The sequence below is a fragment of the Physeter macrocephalus genome, chromosome 18, assembly GCF_002837175.3.
Source record: "Physeter macrocephalus isolate SW-GA chromosome 18, ASM283717v5, whole genome shotgun sequence".
Classification (NCBI taxonomy): domain Eukaryota; kingdom Metazoa; phylum Chordata; class Mammalia; order Artiodactyla; family Physeteridae; genus Physeter; species Physeter macrocephalus.
The window spans coordinates 76,027,588-76,044,425 of NC_041231.1; the positions used below are offsets into that span (position 1 = coordinate 76,027,588).

Genomic DNA, 16,838 nt, shown 5'->3' on the forward strand with positions numbered 1-16,838 from the left:
CCTCCTTCTCTGGCAGGCTGGGGGGCGCCTCCTTCTCTGGCAGGCTGGGGGGCGCCTCCTTCTCTGGCAGGCTGGGGGGCGCCTCCTTCTCTGGCAGGCTGGGGGGCGCCTCCTTCTCTGGCAGGCTGGGGGGCGCCTCCTTCTCTGGCAGGCTGGGGGGCGCCTCCTTCTCTGGCAGGCTGGGGGGCGCCTCCTTCTCTGGCAGGCTGGGGGGCGCCTCCTTCTCTGGCAGGCTGGGGGGCGCCTCCTTCTCTGGCAGGCTGGGGGGCGCCTCCTTCTCTGGCAGGCTGGGGGGCGCCTCCTTCTCTGGCAGGCTGGGGGGCGCCTCCTTCTCTGGCAGGCTGGGGGGCGCCTCCTTCTCTGGCAGGCTGGGGGGCGCCTCCTTCTCTGGCAGGCTTGGGGGCACCTCCTTCTCTGGCAGGCTGGGGGGCGCCTCCTTCTCTGGCAGGCTGGGGCCCTTCTGGCTCTCCTTTCCCTGAGAGGCTGCAGTTGGGCCTGGTCTATGACTGGCAAACCGGTCCTCTCTCCTGGAGCCACAGAGATAGGCTGACAGCTCGTTCCGCAGCTTTGCCATCTGGCTGGGATCCCGCCAGTCCACGGACTCTGAAGAGGCTGTGTCCTCCAGGCTGGGGGGGTCAAGTTTGGGTTTGGGAGCAGGAGAGCTGGACTTGGGTCTTTTCATAACCCCAGCTGGTGGAGGGGCTGCCTTCTCAGCAGATGGCAAAGGAGGGGCAGCTGGGGGCAGGGGGGATGCTGAGGGAGGGAGTGGGGGTGGAGGAGGGGGCAGGGGAGGGGCTGGAGGTGGAGTCTCGGCTTGTTCACTTGTCCAGGCCTGGGGCTGGCCCGGCCTCGGACTGGCTGGTGCTGTAGCCCTGGGCTCCTCGGGACGATCTGGCTCAGTGGCCCTGTTGGGATAGACCTGGGATGCGGGGCGGATGTGGAAGCTGGGAGGCAGTGGGAGTCGACTGGGGGCCTTCTTGGTGACCTCTCCTTCCTCAGGAAGAGCCCCTTGTGCTTCCTGAGTGGAGATGGATGAAGTCCTGACTGGGGTTGGGGGAGGCACCTTGAGCAAGCTGGGGAAGGTGAGGTGGGTCTCCGGTCCCAGGAGGCTCCCCTTGGGCTCAGCAGGGCTCCTGGGGGCCTCTGGCTGCCTGTCACTCAGAGCTACCTCTGATTTCCACTTGGTGACACCCGCAGCGGGGAAGGGGTGAGTCCCCGATGTATGAGGAGACACTGGAGCTGGGAGAGCCGGGGCTGGCAAAAGGGGTAGCGGGGGGGCAGGGGGAATGAAGTCCGGAGGGGTGGGTGTGGCTGGGGAGGGAAGGCGGGGTGCAGTGGATAGGGGCCCCATTACTGGGGGCAGAGGTGGAGCCATGCTGGGTGGGGACGGGGGTTCCAGCAGCAGCGGGGGAGGTGGGGGAGCTGTGGAAGGTGGAGGTGGTGGTAAGGGCTCCTCTTGAGGCTGCGGAGTGTCTGGGGGTGGTGCCGGGGCAGGGCCCGGGGGTGGCGGGGGGATGAGCAAGTCCTGGCCATAGTGCCCGGGCCTTAGGTCCCCCACAGAGCTGTATAATCGGAGGTTGCCGTTGACGAGCCTGCTGGTGCCTGGAAGGAGGGAGAGGCAGAGATGAGAAGGGTGAGAAAGCAGCCAGGCTTGCCCATCTCTGAGTGCCCAGGGCAGGGCGAGGTGGGCTCCTGAGAGAGTAGCTGGCCGGTTTCGTGCCTTTGCTTTTTTTTTTTTTTTTTTTTTTTTTTGTGGTACGCGGGCCTCTCACTGTTGTGGCCTCTCCCGTTGCGGAGTACAGGCTCCGGACGCGCAGGCTCAGCGGCCATGGCTCACGGGCCCAGCCGCTCTGCGGCACGTGGGATCTTCCCGGACCGGGGCACGAACCCGTGTCCCCTGCATCGGCAGATAGACTCTCAACCACTGCGCCACCAGGGAAGCCCCATGCCTTTCCTTTTGAACACCACGTGAGGAGCAGCCATGTCTCGAGTCTCCTGAGCTCTCCTGGGAGTGACCCTCTTCTTTCTAGGGAGGGGCCCCTGCCTGTCCCTGGCACAGCCTCTGGAGCCTGTGCTAAATCTTCTCCATAGGCTCCCGAGGCTCACCCTTCTCTGCCCCGCTCACAGTCCTGTATATAATCCCTTTACTAAACTCTCTTCAGTTAGGCCCTTCAAGTGCACCAAGTGTTTCTTACAGGTGCCTTGGCTGGTACAAAGCCAGAAAGGCCAGGGTTCAAATCCTGGCTCTTCCACTTACTAAATGTGTAACCTGAGACACACTCATTAACCTTGTTGAGCCTCAGTTTCATCATCTGAAAAATGGGAACGATGTCAGCACTTACCTCATAAAGCTGTTGTGAGGATTAAGCAAGAGGATTCATGTAAATGCATGGCAAGAGCTTATCAGGTGCTAGGCCCATAGTAGGTGCTTAATGAATGGTAATCGCTTTGACTACTACCACCTGTGCTTACCTTTTCATTCAGCGTAAGACGACAGGGAAGGTGGCAGAGATAGGAAGTCATGGATGGGGGCAGGGGCCTGGAGACCTCAGTAAGGAAGTCTGGGTGAAAGTTTGGGAGGGAGAAATTTGCATGAGCAACTCCCGCTTTCTAAAGATCCTGAATCTACCAAGAACCCAGCTTTCCACCTCATAGAGAACTTCTGGAACAGATTCTGGACTGCAGAATGGATGGGGGTCTGTGGAAACGAGGTGACCTGGACGACCGAGGCACCAGAGAGATGCTGAGCCCCGCTGGTCCCAGCGGCTCACATCCCTCCCTTCTTGGCCCCAGTCCCTGCCCCCTCCCAGTTGTCTGCAGGCCACCAGGATGCCCTGAATACTTCTCTCTGAGGGGCACCTGTCCTTCACCTCTCCTCCTCTCAATTTCTAGGTCAGAGAGAAACAAACCTGGGAATGTGCAGCTCTGAAGGGCTCCTCCCAGCTGTCTGACTTCAAAACAAACGCCAGACTGAGAGTAGGGAGGGGGAAAACCAACACCCATTGAGCACCCAAGTGTTAGGAGCTGGGACACAGCAGTAAAAGACAAACCAAAAAATAGTCAAAATACTGGCTCTCATGGAGCTTGTGTTTTAATGGGACAATGAGACAGGCAATAAACATAATATATTAGTAAATTACTCCACATTAGGTGATGAGTAATATGGGGGAGACCCAGGAGGGGTGGTAGGGGTGCAATGTGAATAGGGTGGTCAGGGAAGACCTGGCTGAGAAGGTGACACTGGAGCAAAGAGGGAAAGAGGGAGGCGAGGGCTGTGCACACGTGCAGGGGAAGAGCAGTCAGGACAGTGGGAACTGCAGCGCAAAGACCTGAGGGTGGAAATGTGCCGGATATTGAAGGAGCAGCTGAGAGACGGGAAAGCCGGCAGGAGATGAGGCCAGGTAGGGCCAGATTCTGGCGGTCCTGGCAAGAACCCTTCCATTGGGTGACAAGGGAAGTCACTGGCGGGTTTTGAGCAGGGTATGACAAGAAGTGACTTGCATCCCATCCAGTACTTAGTTTATTCTTCCAGAACTGGAATTGTCTTGCCCGTGGCTCATTGGAAGATATGGAGGCGCAAGGGGTTAAGTGATTTGCCCCAGGGAGCGAAGCCAGTATGCAGGGGAGCTGGGACTCGAAGCCGGGTCTGCCTGACTCCGGGGTTCTCTCTACCACTCACGCTGAACTTGTTCCTGCTCTGGCCTCGGCCCTCACCATCCTTCCCCCACTGGGCCTTAGCCAACCGTGGCTCTCCTCATCTCCCACCCACAACAGCCAGCAGCCAAGAGGCCTGGGGACTCCAGCTTTCTCACCAGCTGGGAAGGGGGGACCAGATGCTTGGGCTTAAGGAGGAAAAAAAGAAAGATGGACAAGCCCCAAGCCTAGGGTCCTCTTACCTGTCATTTGTTTGTCTGCAAAGTTGTCTGGGACAGAGGGGGTGGGCACGGCCAGTCCATGGTTCTCCTGGGCATCCTGAAAGAGAGCAGAACAGTTAGGGGACAGGGAAAGACAGGTGGTTCTTAAATTGCTGCTCCGTGAGGCCATTTTATTGCTGGAAAATCCACAGTGATGGTTGCACAACCTTGTGAGTATACTAAAATATAAAAGGGCTCATTTAAAAGGGTGAATTTTATGATATAGTCGAGTCTTGTTATTCGCAGTAGTTAGGGTCTATAAAGTTGCTGCGAACACTCAATTAGCAAAAACTGGATCAAAATTCCCGAGGGAAATACAGGTTTAGGTCCCTGTAAACCTTGGGCAAGGCACTTTCATCAGCTGATCAATACATAACTTTGTTTTATGCGTGTTTCTGTTTAAAGAGACCTTATTTAATATCTATTGTTGACTCCCTGACACTGAACTCATGGCCAACACCACCATAACTCACACCTTCGGAGCTAGCTTACCTAACGCACGTATTTTCTCTGTAAGGCACCTCACCTAGCCTCCTCGCATGTAGGGATGTCAGACGGCACATCAGCCCTATGCTTGGGGACCATTTTAAATAGCAAAATCACCAACAAAAAGCAAAGAAATATGAAAAAACATGGCACTAAATAGAAAAGGATGCTTATTTACAGCATGAGGGCTGAAACAAGAAAGCCAAGTGTCTTGTTCGACCGCAGCAGGGCCCGTGTGCATCAGGTGACTCAAATTTTTCACTACTCTGCGTAGGTCCAAAGCATCTTGAGTACTGATTTGGGGGGTTACAAATAAATTTTAGCAAGTAGGCGAATTTGCAGACACAGAATCCGCAAATAATGAGAAACAACTGTATATAAATTGTATCTCAGAACAGAACAAACAAAAAAATTCTGCCTGACTCCCCAGGGATGGCCACAAGATAAAAAGCCAAACCCCTCAGCCAGGCCTCCTGTTCACTCTGTTTTCATTAGGTATTTACAGAAAAGTACCTAAGTAAAAAGTGGTGAACTGGAGTATCGACAGCACTGCAGATGCCCTTCTGATCTCTAAGCTTGGCAGACCATAATGCGTTTACACAGCTGTCGGTTTGCACATACTATTTTACATTCTTTTTTTTTTTTCCCCAAACACACATTTCCATATGTCAACAACGTCCACACGCCTGTCCTTTGGAGGAGCTGTGGAGCATTTTATCGTCACTTTCAAGGTCCTCAACACCCTGGCCTCATCCTTCCCAGCCAATGTTACAGCCATCCTGCATTCAAGCTGGACCAGCTTCCTCTCTAGGATCCTTCCAACCCACACATCCGGTTCACGTTCATCCCTGATGCTGGGTGTTGGTCAGGCTGTGCTCCTCTTCCCACCCTCCATTTCTAACAATATCACCCATTGCTCTGTGCTCTAAACATATGATCGCCATCACACCACTCTGTGAAGAAGCTATCCCCGTTTGTCAGAGACCGCGGAGGCTCAGAAATGTTTGGTAAGTTGTCTATGGTCACATGACCAGTGCTGTCAAACCCAGGTCTTTGGAGCTCCCACCCCTGGGTATTTTGCTTCTCTAAAGTCTAAGTCTCTCATCCTGCAAGGATTCGCTGAGCCCCTCTAGAAAGATGGTAGCAGGGAAGGGGAAGCTCTGGAGCCAGACTGCCTGGATTTGAATTCCGGCTCTGCCACCTACTAGCTGTATGACTGTGCCAGTGACGTAAACTCTCAGTTTCCCTGACTATGAAACTGTGATGAAAATAGAATTTACCTATTCTAGGGAAGCTATGAGGATTAAGTGATGCAATACACAAAAAGCACTTAGCTCCTGGCATGTAGTGAAAGCCCAATAAATGTTAGCTCTTGTTGTTATTCCTAAGGAGCCATCCCTTGTCTGCACCAGCCCACACTGACCTACCCTGTTCAGAGCAACCCACAGCCAAGCCCCATAGGGAGGACTTCTGTTTGCTCTCTAGATATTCCTCCAGTTCCTCCAATAAGATGTGGTTGCTCCTTGGAGCCCAGGGACATGTTTTACACGAATCCCTCAAAGCGGGACACATAGTAAGCCAAGTTGTTACTCACTGATGGGCTGATGGTGCCAACACTCTAGACTTAATGGTTTAATATATAAGAAGGGGGATTCAAGGTAGATGTTTCAGAAATATCCACAAGACCCTGGGTTACCAAGGGCAATCTCAGAATTACTCTCTGGCCATTTGAGGGCAACAAACAACCCATCTTCTTGTTCTTAAAGAATTCTGGGGACTTCCCTGGTGTTGCAGTGGTTAAGAATCCGCCTGCCAATGCAGGGGACGCGGGTTCGAGCCCTGGAATTACTCTCTGGCCATTTGAGGGCAACAAACAACCCATCTTCTTGTTCTTAAAGAATTCTGGGGACTTCCCTGGTGTTGCAGTGGTTAAGAATCCGCCTGCCAATGCAGGGGACACGGGTTCGAGCCCTGGTCGGGGAAGATCCCATATGCCACGGAGCAACTAAGCCCGTGTGCCACAACTACCGAGCCTGAGCTCTAGAGCCCACAGGCCACAACTACTGAGCCCATACACCATAACTACTGAAGCCATGGCCACTCCCGGCACTGCTGCCACAGAGCAGCCCTTGCTCAGTGCCTGGGGTAGAGTCCAGCCCTGGCCCTGCCAGATGGGGCATTCCCCATGGAACTGGGCCTCAGGCCTTCTGCGTCTCCACACCCGGACAGCACCCAGAAGCTAAGATCACTGGTCATCTCAGGCACCTCACGGAGGGGTGCAAGCCAGCTCCCCAGCTCAGTCAAGCAGCCCTTTAAAATCCCTCACAGCCTCATATATTGAAAAGTCACCCAGCAATGATTAGCTGGCAGGGAGGCTGGGGGTGGAAGTGCCATTCCAAGAATATTTATATATATTTTCTTCCTTATACTTGTCTCTATTTTCAGTTCTTAACAATGAACTTCTGTTTCCTTCATAATTTAAAAAAGCACACTGTACATAGTTTTGGTTTTTTTAGAAGATGTTGGGGGTAGGAGTTTATTAATTAATTTATTTATTTTTGCTGTGTTGGGTCTTCGTTTCTGTGCGAGGGCTTTCTCTAGTTGTGGCAAGCAGGGGCCACTCTTCGACGCGGTGCGCGGGCCTCTCACTATCGCGGCCTCTCCCGTTGCGGAGCACAGGCTCCAGACGCGCAGACTCAGTAGCTGTGGCTCCGGGCCTAGTTGCTCCGCGGCATGTGGGATCCTCCCAGACCAGGGCTCGAACCCACGTCCCCTGCATTAGCAGGCAGATTCTCAACCACTGCTCCACCAGGGAAGCCCCTGGTTTTTTGTTTTTTTTTTTATAATTATTGTAATCAAGAAGAAAGAGCATGGATTTTATAGGCAGGCAGACCAGATTGGCAATTTTTTTTTTTTTTTTTGACCACACCGCGCGGCATGCGGGATCTTAGTTCCCACACCGGGGATCAAACCTGTGCCCCCTGCACTGGAAACGTAGAGCTTTAACCACTGGACAACCAGGGAAGTCCCCAGATTGGCAATCTTAATTTAACTCCATCATCTCAAAGACAGAATCGGACACAAGGTCAGTGGTCAGGAAGTGTGCCCCTCTCTCGCCTTTTGAGGCTCAGTTTTCTCATCTGTAAGATGGGGTTGATCCCACCTCCCTTAGGTTTGTTGTGACACCCCACACCTAAAGAGATCCTGCAGAGCAGCACTCAAGGAAGGGCATTTCCCCGGGCTCCTGGCCCTCAGGCCCTAACAAGGCTCAGTAGGTGAGCAGTGGCCTGAGTCCATGGACACTCTGCCTGGGCACAGCTCCTGGGATATGTCTGCCCGGCTGGACCTGAAGAGATACATGGGTGCTTCCCCGTCGTCAGGGTCAGGTAGCCAGGAATCTCCTACTGCCCTTTCAACCACAGACATTTCGGAGTTGAAGAGAAGGAGGAAGGAAAGAAGGAAGGAGGAAGGGAGGAAAGCATTCACTATTCAGGATGAGGTGGTCTCCCCCTTAATGTTACAGGGGGTCAGAGCCCATTGCTAGCCCCCTGCTGTACCACCAAGGGCTCAGGGGACAGCCTTACCCCACCGATGGGCCCAGCCCTGCCCCCTTGGCCTCCCTGGGCCTGGGACACACACATCCTCATGCCTGGGATTCCTCAGAACCCAGGCAACCCCCAAGGGTGGGTCACCAGGGGCTTGGCCAATGGGCCACACACGGTTGACCTTGGACACAGGCCAGCTCGATGCCTTAGTGACACATTGTGGAATGCAAACTTCCTCACCAGATTCCTCCAGTAGCCTGGCTGGGGCACCTCAGGGTGAGGTGCGGAGCTGCAGGGGGTGAGGGAGATGACCCTGAGTCAGAGTCAGAGCCAGGCACGGCCGGGGACACTGCTGTAGGCTGGGGGAGCAGGGGGACAGGCCCCCAGAGTGAGAGCCACAGGAAACCCCTCCAGGCACCCAACGTCCCCAGCTGGGTGAAGCCCAGCCAGTTAGTTGTTTCCTGGCTTTGCGGGGCAGCGTGAGGGTACAGAGTGTGTTCCCCACACAGCAGCTTCTCTGAAGCTGGGAACCAGTGAGCATTAAAAAAAAAAGAGCCCCATTACTTCCCTGCCCTGCCCTCCACCCTCTGCCACAGCTCATACCCCCTGAAGCTGGGGAACAGAGAATTCCACCAACAAGGCCATCTTCCTCTGGACCAGCCTGCCATCCCAGAATTGCTCTTAGACCCTGGTTTCAGGGTCCTGCCCTAGACTCTGAGCTACAGAGGGCCCTGCTCTGGTTTCCTTTAGGGCAAGGAGTCCATGGGATCAAAGGGACATGCCCTAAGAGCCCACAACACCCCGTTCTTGACCCTGCTTCAGGCACCAAGGTCCCTAGAATCCCCCATTTAAATGGCCCTGAGCCCATTTCTAGAGCTTCTTTCCCAGTCAGTCCTTCTGAGGACAGCCCAAGCTGGGGGTGCATATCCTTGAGCCCAAGGGGTGGCCACGTGTGGATAAGGATAAGGGTGTGGATGGAGCTTTGGAGGTTCAGGCTGAGACCTCCACCGTGGAGGAGGAGCCAGGTGGGCAGAGGCGGGGGTGGCTACGGTGGGGAGAGGGTGCTCCATCCGTACACTGGCTGCAAGCTTCTGACACCCACCCCCCAGGAACGCATGGAGCTTCCCCGACCTGACAGCCCTCCCAGCTAACATCAGCCACGCGAATCACTCGAAAGCCAATAAGGACTGCCCTTCCCAGCTCACCCTAAGGAGCTCAAACCCCAACCCCAAAGGGAGCCTGGGCCTTGAGTTCAGAGATGAGCTCCCACAGCGGGGGATGGAGTGGAAAAGTGGGAAGGAGAAATCCGGCTGACTCGGGCTGCATCTTTGCGTTTCACAGAGGGCAGGGTCCAGAACAGTCAGGCTTCCTGCCCGGAACCCAGGCTGACACCTCCCAAGGCACTGCCGGGCCTGCCTGACTCAGAGGGTGGGGTAACCCAGGGAGCTCTCACCGCCTGGGGCAGCCCAGGGGACCTGTCCAGCCAGTTTCCCCATATTTGCCACGTTGGCATTTAATTTTTTTTTTTTTTTTTTTTTGGTGGTATGCGGGCCTCCCTCTGCCGTGGCCTCTCCCGTTGCGGAGCACAGGCTCCGGACGCGCAGGCCCAGCGGCCACGGCTCACGGGCCCAGCCGCTCCGCGGCACGTGGGATCCTCCCAGACCGGGGCGCGAACCCGGTTCCCCTGCATCGGCAGGCGGACGCACAACCACTGCGCCACCAGGGAAGCCCGGCATTTAATTTTTAATTCCTCATATGCGTCGCCTTGGAGATGGCTGGGTTCAGGCTGGGGTAGGGCAAGAGGCAGCCCCCGAGAAAAGTACGACCTTCCTTCCACCAGCTGTTCCACCAGCTCAGCTCTCAAAAGCTAGGGACGGGCTCTGGCTTGAGCTCTGGGCCAGGCTCCCCCCTTGAAGGTAGAAAAAAGTGGGGAGAAAGGGTCCTTCCCCGACTCAGCCCAGGCCCACGTGGTGTAGACAGGACTGGATTGGGAGGAGGAGACCTGGGCTTGGGTCCTGTCTCCACCTCCGTTGAGCTGTGTGGCCTGGGCAGGACTGTCCCCTCCCTGGGCCTCAGTTTTCTCATCCTATTGAGCACTAAGTTCCGCCCCTACCCCAGCTCTGAAGTTTGCGATTCTAATGCAGTTCCTTGGAGCTTGCAGAGCAGGAAGTAGGGTGGCCCTGGTGACTGAAGCACGTCCTTTTCAGAGGGCCTGGAGTCTCTGGGGGGCTCCAGGGAGCTGACCCCACCTCCTGCCCCTCCGTTAGCAAGTTATTTTAACACAGAAAGTCACAGCTGAGGAGACCCTAGTGGACCATCCAGTATAAGCCCCGCTGGTAGGTGAGGAGCCAGAGGCCCTGGGAGAGGAAGGGCCTGGGCCCTCAGCCACCCTGCAGCCCAGTGGCAGAGCAGGCACTGGTACCAGTTACCCGAGGATCAATCCAGATCCCATCCCAGTCACTGAGGGATCCCAAGGTCCTCTTCATAATTGGCCTTTGGCTGCTGGCTGCCTGGAAAAGTATTTCTTTGTTCTCTGCACTTTCACCTCAAACAGGGCAAGGAAGCTCCAAGAAGGGGCCAGAAGCACCTGCTGTGGCCCTTCTCCGCCTCATCTTGCCCTCCCCTCTCGCACCAGTCCCTCTGCAGACTCCTGAGAGGTATTGACAGCGACAGTGCTCCCAGAAGACGGTCCGGCCCGGACGGCGCTCAAGGAAGAGCATGGGCCTGTCATGGGCATCGCCGCCTTGAGCCTCCCCTGCCCCAGGGTAGCCTGACCTGGGAGGTGCCCCCTGAGTGTGGGAAGGGAGGAGAGGGAGGGGCAAGGCCCAGCTGGTTAGGACAGTGTCAGGCAGGGCTTGGTCTCGACCCAGCTCCCCACCCCTGCCCCAACTCGGTGGGGCTGGGGGCCAGGGTGTGCGCACGTGTGTCTGTGTGTGAACCCACAGTTCTGTCCTCCTGCCTCTCATTCTCCCGGCCTCCTGCCCCAGCTAGAAGAAAGCAAAGGACCCAGTCCAGAGCCTAAGGGAGAGGAGTCGGGCTCCCCTCAACCCAGGAGCTGGTGATGAAGGATATCGGGGCTGCATTGTATCTCACGACCTGAGTCAGGAGTAAAACATGTGCCCGGGATATGGGCCACCACGCCCAGGGTTCCTAATCTTAAGGTGCATCATAGGTGGGCTTCCAGAGGCCTGAGATCCCTCAGCTGGAACTGTAAGCAAAATTACGTGTACGTGGCTCATAGCCTCATCATGCTCTCAAAGGGGTCTATGACCCTACAGAGGCAAAAGCCCTGGTGCCCAGAAAGCCCTGGCTGCCAGGCAGGGGTTCAGAGAGGCAGACACGAGAGATGCAGGCGGTGCTGCGGGCTGGTGCTAGGAGGGAAGAAAAAAAGCTTCTAGGCCGTGGGTGGAGGGGAAGGTAGGACGGCCTGAATAGAACTCGGACCCTGGAGCCTGGCTACAAATCCCAGCTCTGCCACTTATGAGCTGCCTGTCCTTAAGCAAGTTACTGCCCCGTCCTGTGCTTCAGTTTCTCTACCTGTAAAATGGGGATTCACAGCAGCATCTTCCCAAGAGGGTGGCTCCAATGACTCTGTTAACACATGCGAGGCACTTGGGATGGTGCCTGATGCACAGGAAGTGTCCCCCACGTGTTAGCCACGATCTCATGGCCCTGCCACTGGCTAGGACCACACAAGCCACCCAGCCGGAACCGACGGCATGGAATGACCTTCCCTTTCTGGGTTCAGTTCCTGCCAATGTAAAGTGAGGCTGGTGTGGACCCGACAAGGCCCCTTTCAGCTGTGGGTTCACAGTGCGTTCATTCCCTCACCCTCACCAGTGAGGGGCCGTGAGTTTGGTGGTGAGAAGCCCCGTCTCCTGGGACCAGGTCTGAGGCTTGCCCGGAAGGACTGCTCCCAAGCCAGTACCAGCCAGCAGTCCCTAACCCTGTGCAGCTCCCCCAGTCATGCTGGGCTTGGCCCTGACCAGATCCAAACCAGAGGACCCAAGCCAGAAGGGAGGAGAGCAGAAAGGCAGGCACCTGCACTGATCACTGAAGGGGCCCAACGTGGGTGGGTGGGTGGGAGCAGGGATACAGGATGCCGGCCCATCAGAAGAAACTCAGCTGTGCTGCATTAACACTTTACTTGCTGGTGCAGATCTGAGGGAGGAGCCAGGACAGCAAGAGCCACTCAAGGGGAAACAGCCATTTATTTAAATATTTTAACAACCAGAACAGGCACTGGTGTGTCAGCCCTGGGCGCCCACCACTGTAATTCTGAGTATGTGGGCTGGGAGTAGGTGAAGGGAAAGAATCGAATTCACCTCCAGCGATAGAAAATCTCAAAATTATTTCATGTATGGGTGCGATAACCCTGTAACAGTTTTATGCATCTCTGGAAACAAAGTTAGGGGTGGACTCATTTGCTTTATACCTTTTTGTTGGTGGTGGTGTACTCTCTCTATTCATCTGTGATGTCTGTGAATTGCTTTTGTAAGCAGAAAATAAATTACTTAAAGTTGTATTCCCAGAGGTCTGTGTGCTCAGCCCTCCACATACAGGCCTTGGGGTGGCAGCAAGGAGACTGTAAGACTCAGTCCCTCTCACAAAGAATCTCGGGGTCTGGTTGGTGAGCTTGGACAACCCAGAAAAAATCGGTGATGGTGCAAGGGAGATGGTTGTGCTAGGCAGTGCTGGACAGAACCTGTGGGTGCCCCAGACTGAGGCATGGGGTGCCGTGAGGTCTAACAGGCCCCTGAGAACTCAGACCAGGATTAGGTGCCTTGTCAGTCGAGGTATGGGATGCTGTGACCCCAGTGACTGTATTGTCTCAACCGGGACCCAAGTCTCACAGACAGTAGTGAACCTGGAATTTATGAGGCTGACAGTTTAGGCTCTAAATCTGGGCTGTCACATACTGTAGCCACTGGCCACAAGTGGCTATTGAGCCCTTGAAATGTTGCTAGTCAGAAGTGGGATGTGTGCTTTAAACGTGGCACACCAGATTTTGAAGACTTAGTATGAAAGAAAGAATGTAAAATATCTCAGTAGTATTTTCTACATTGATTAAATGTTGAAATGATCATCTTTGGACTAATTTTACCTATTTCTTTTTCATGTAGCTACTAGAAATTATAAAATTACACATGAGGCTCACATTATACTTCTATTGGATGGCGCTGGTCTAGGCTGTCCCTGAAAACCCAGTCACAGTGCAGTTGTTTTGAGTCTTTCCCTTTAGAGAACAAAAGCCCAACCACAGGCTCCAGGAGGGAGTTTTTGGTTTCTGGCAGTTTCAGATCCACAAACAAATCGGTCCCAAATGCCCTTCTCCCAAGGGTCACTGCTATTTGATCTTCAAGACAGTTCACGTGCCACCTCTTCCAGGAAGCTTTCCTTGATCACCGCCCTGTAGCTGGATTGGCTACTCCTGCTCTGGCCTATGTTCTAATAGTCTGTTTACTGATTCATCCCCTGCACTGGGCAGGGAGTTCCTTGAGCAATGCTGGCTCAATCATCTCTGAATCCCAGCATCCAATGCAGGGCCTGGCACAGAGCAGTCAGCCATCGGTGACTTTGGAATACGAATCCTGCTGAGCTGGAGGTACCCACTGCTGCATTGCCTCTGCATGCAGCTTCCCCATAACCTCTCCTTAGATTTCGACTCGGAGGAGCTGACACCCCTAATCCCAGCCTTCCTGCCATGAGCCATGCCTCCTCCCAGTAGCCACCCTGGGTTGGCATCAGGAAGCAAGGGAATGGACAGAGGGTGAGGCTGATGACCACTCGGGCCAGGGCAGGTGGGGCTCCCTCCTCTATGGCAGCCAAGGTGGCCCATCCAGAGCAGACCCACAGACCTCAGGGCAGAACAGTACTCACCAGTGGAAGAAAGGTCAGCAGGGGCCGGACTCTTGGCCGAGCTTTCAGCGTGGCGGTTCCCGACTCACTCACTGTGTCAAATCGGTTGTCTCCATAATAGATCCCGTCTAGAGGAGACAAGTGAGGGGAGACCATGAGCTGGAGATCAAAGGCACAGGGGCCAATGGAGTTTAATCAGGAAAACTGAGTTTAATCAGGCCCCGCAGTGGCCCCTGCTGGACCCAGCCCAGCACCTCTTATATAACAAGATCCTACGGGTGGGGCGTGTGCTTTTGGGACCAAGTGAAGCAGGATTGGGAAGGACTCCAGGGGCGGTTTCTTGGGGTCTCCTGAGGCTTTCAGCTGCCAGCAGTCCTCTCTCTCCTCATCCACCCCATACAGGTCCTGAGCCTTCACTCCCACAACAAGTCCCTCCTTTTGGGGCCCTGAGAGCTTGATCAAGGCCCCAGCTAAAGCTTATCTCTGAGAGAGGGAGGAAAACAAGCTGGCTTTTCGCTTGAGTGTTTGAATTTCTAATCTGGAACAACCAGAGCAGATTAGGCTGCCCAGTGGCCCAGCACCCACCTTCTGGACTCCTCTAACCCAAGATTTCTTTAGCTCCCAAACCATCAATGGTTGGGGGCATGGCTCCATCTGATGCGCCCTTGAGGACAGAGCAGAAATAGGACGGTAGGGTCCACACCTGACTTAGTACAAATCCCAGCTCTGCCACTGACTCGCCATGTGACTTAACCAACCTCTCTGGGCCTCAGTTTTCCCATCTGTACAATGGGAACAATGACAGTGCCAGCAAATGTGGTCCCGTCCTCTGTAGGAAGACAATACGGGACCTTTCTCTTCCTCTAGTTGCTGGACCTGTGCTCTGGGCTGTTTCTACAGTAGTGGGAACTATTGTAGAACATTTTCTCAACCAATCTCCCTCATGACTCTTAACACACATTGATGAGAATTTCACACACTGTCACCTCTGAGAGGCAGGGGTCACTGTGGACCTCCTACTACATGGTCCATGAGCAAGGACGGCTTTCTCCATTTACCCGGCCAAGGGACTTCCTCTTCCTCTATAGCCAGAGGGGAAAGAGGAGAAAGGTCAAAATTGCAACTAACCAGAATCCTACTAACTGGAACATTGGATGAATGGTAGTTACTTTGCCTCTTGCACATGACTTTAGGAGAAAAGTGCAAGAGTTTAAAGATTCCCACATAGAGGGCCTTGACTGTGACATGGAGGCTCCAGGGAACACCCCAGAAATGGGACACAAAGTCCTTTATGTGCTGCCCTACCTGGCAGAGAGTCGGCTAGCACATTCCAGATTCTCCACCTCTCCAAGGGGCCAAAATGGCGAGTTTTCCCCATGTCTCCGGAAATTCTAGTTCCCAGCGCTGCCCCGTCCCGTCCCGTACACTCTGGGCAAACACGATTCCTCAGTGGTGGCTGCCAGGCTCCATGCCTAAGGCTGGAGACCAAGATGCCAGAGGGTGGGTGGGGAGGAAGAGGGGGGTTGTAAGAGTGCAGATTTGGCACAATCAGAAACAAGAAAAGTAGAAATAACTGGACACCCCCAACAGCTACCACTAAAACCCACCCAATTCTCACTGGCTTCTAAGCGTCTGTGTGTTGACACCAGGATTTCCTGGGACATTCTCTAGATAGTGCTGTTTTGATCACCAAGACGTTACACTGGGGGTGGGGTGGGGACTGACACAGGCATGCTTCCAAGCAGATCTTCCCTCTCATTTTATTTAATCTCTGCACCAGCGTTGGGGTCTAGGGAGCATCCTTTCTGCAGCTGAGTTACCACAATATGAATCGTTACTCTTATTGTGTGCCTAGGAGTTTTAGAAGCAAGCAATCTGGCAGGTTGATCACTATAATAGCAGTAATAATATAATACTAGGTAGAATTTATTGAACACTTGTAATGGGCCAGGCACCCTTCTAAGCATCTTATACATTATTAATTCATCTAATTCTCAAAATAGCCCCTTGCAATTGGTATGATCACCATCCCCGTTTTACAGATGAGAAAACTGAGGCACAGAGAGAGATCTAATAACTTGCCCAAAGCCTCAGAGTAAGTGGTGAAGCCGGGGTCTCTGCTCCAGGGCTGACCTCTGAACCACTACACTGTACACACTGTTTCCAAAGTGGAGAATCCTGATCCTGCCATTTATAGGATGTGGATGGGAGGAGGGGGATGTGAGGGGCAGGGGTGCTACTGGAGGGTATGGGAGGCTTGGTTGTAGCCAAGAAGCAGTGCTGGGGAGGGGTGGGAGGTGAAGCAGCTTGCCCAAGGCCCACACGGGTTAGGGCAGAGCCAGATCTGAGCCGGGGCCATCCGACCCCCACACGCACCCACTCTACACACCTCACGGATTCCATGACTCAGCCCTGATTCTGAGCCACTGTTGTCTGTTTGTTCGTGGTTGTTTTGAGCAGGGGAGCCCTTTCTAAGAATACGACTGTTCTCTGGAATACCTGTGGAAGGCGAGCAGCTGTGGTAGAGACAGAAGTGGAAGGCCTGGGTGGCTCCCTCCTCCCAAGGGGGCACCTCTTGGAAATGCAATTTGATTTCCCCATTCTAAGAGGTGTGGCTGGGAGTCAGGGAAGGAAATGTGATGAGAGAAGCAGGGTCAAAGTCGTATGAGGTGAGAAAGACTCGGCTGGCCACTGCCGTCTTTGAAGATGGAAGGGGCCACGAGCCAGGGAGTGCAGGCAGCCTCTAGAAGCTGGGAAAGGCGAGAAAACATTCTTCCCTAGAACCTCCAGAAAAGAACACAGTGTTCCTGACACTTTCATTTTAGCCCAGTGAGATCAGTGTCAGACTTCTGACCTACAGAACTGTAAGATAATAAATGTATGTTATTTCAAGGAAAAAAAAAAGAGATGTGTCTAGAACCTGACAGACTTTCCCTGGGCCCCTCATACCTGGGCTCAGTTCCCAGTTGGTCAAGGCACACCAGCAGGTGAGGCAAGTGTGGCCACTACCATAAGCGGGGTCCCCCAAGAGTTC

General features: G+C 54.3%; 1 protein-coding gene across 1 annotated transcript in view; it reads right to left on the reverse strand.

The window, feature by feature from the left end:
• The window catches only part of C18H6orf132 (chromosome 18 C6orf132 homolog), a 35,685-nt gene that overhangs the window by 11,746 nt on the left and 7,101 nt on the right, over window positions 1-16,838 (reverse strand). The window contains exons 2-4 of the mRNA XM_024121893.3: window positions 13,826-13,932; window positions 3,897-3,972; window positions 1,259-1,602 (exon numbers count right to left, since the gene is read on the reverse strand). Coding sequence (XP_023977661.1) covers window positions 1,259-1,602; window positions 3,897-3,972; window positions 13,826-13,932 — 527 coding nt within the window. The remainder of the gene's footprint in view (window positions 1-1,258; window positions 1,603-3,896; window positions 3,973-13,825; window positions 13,933-16,838) is intronic.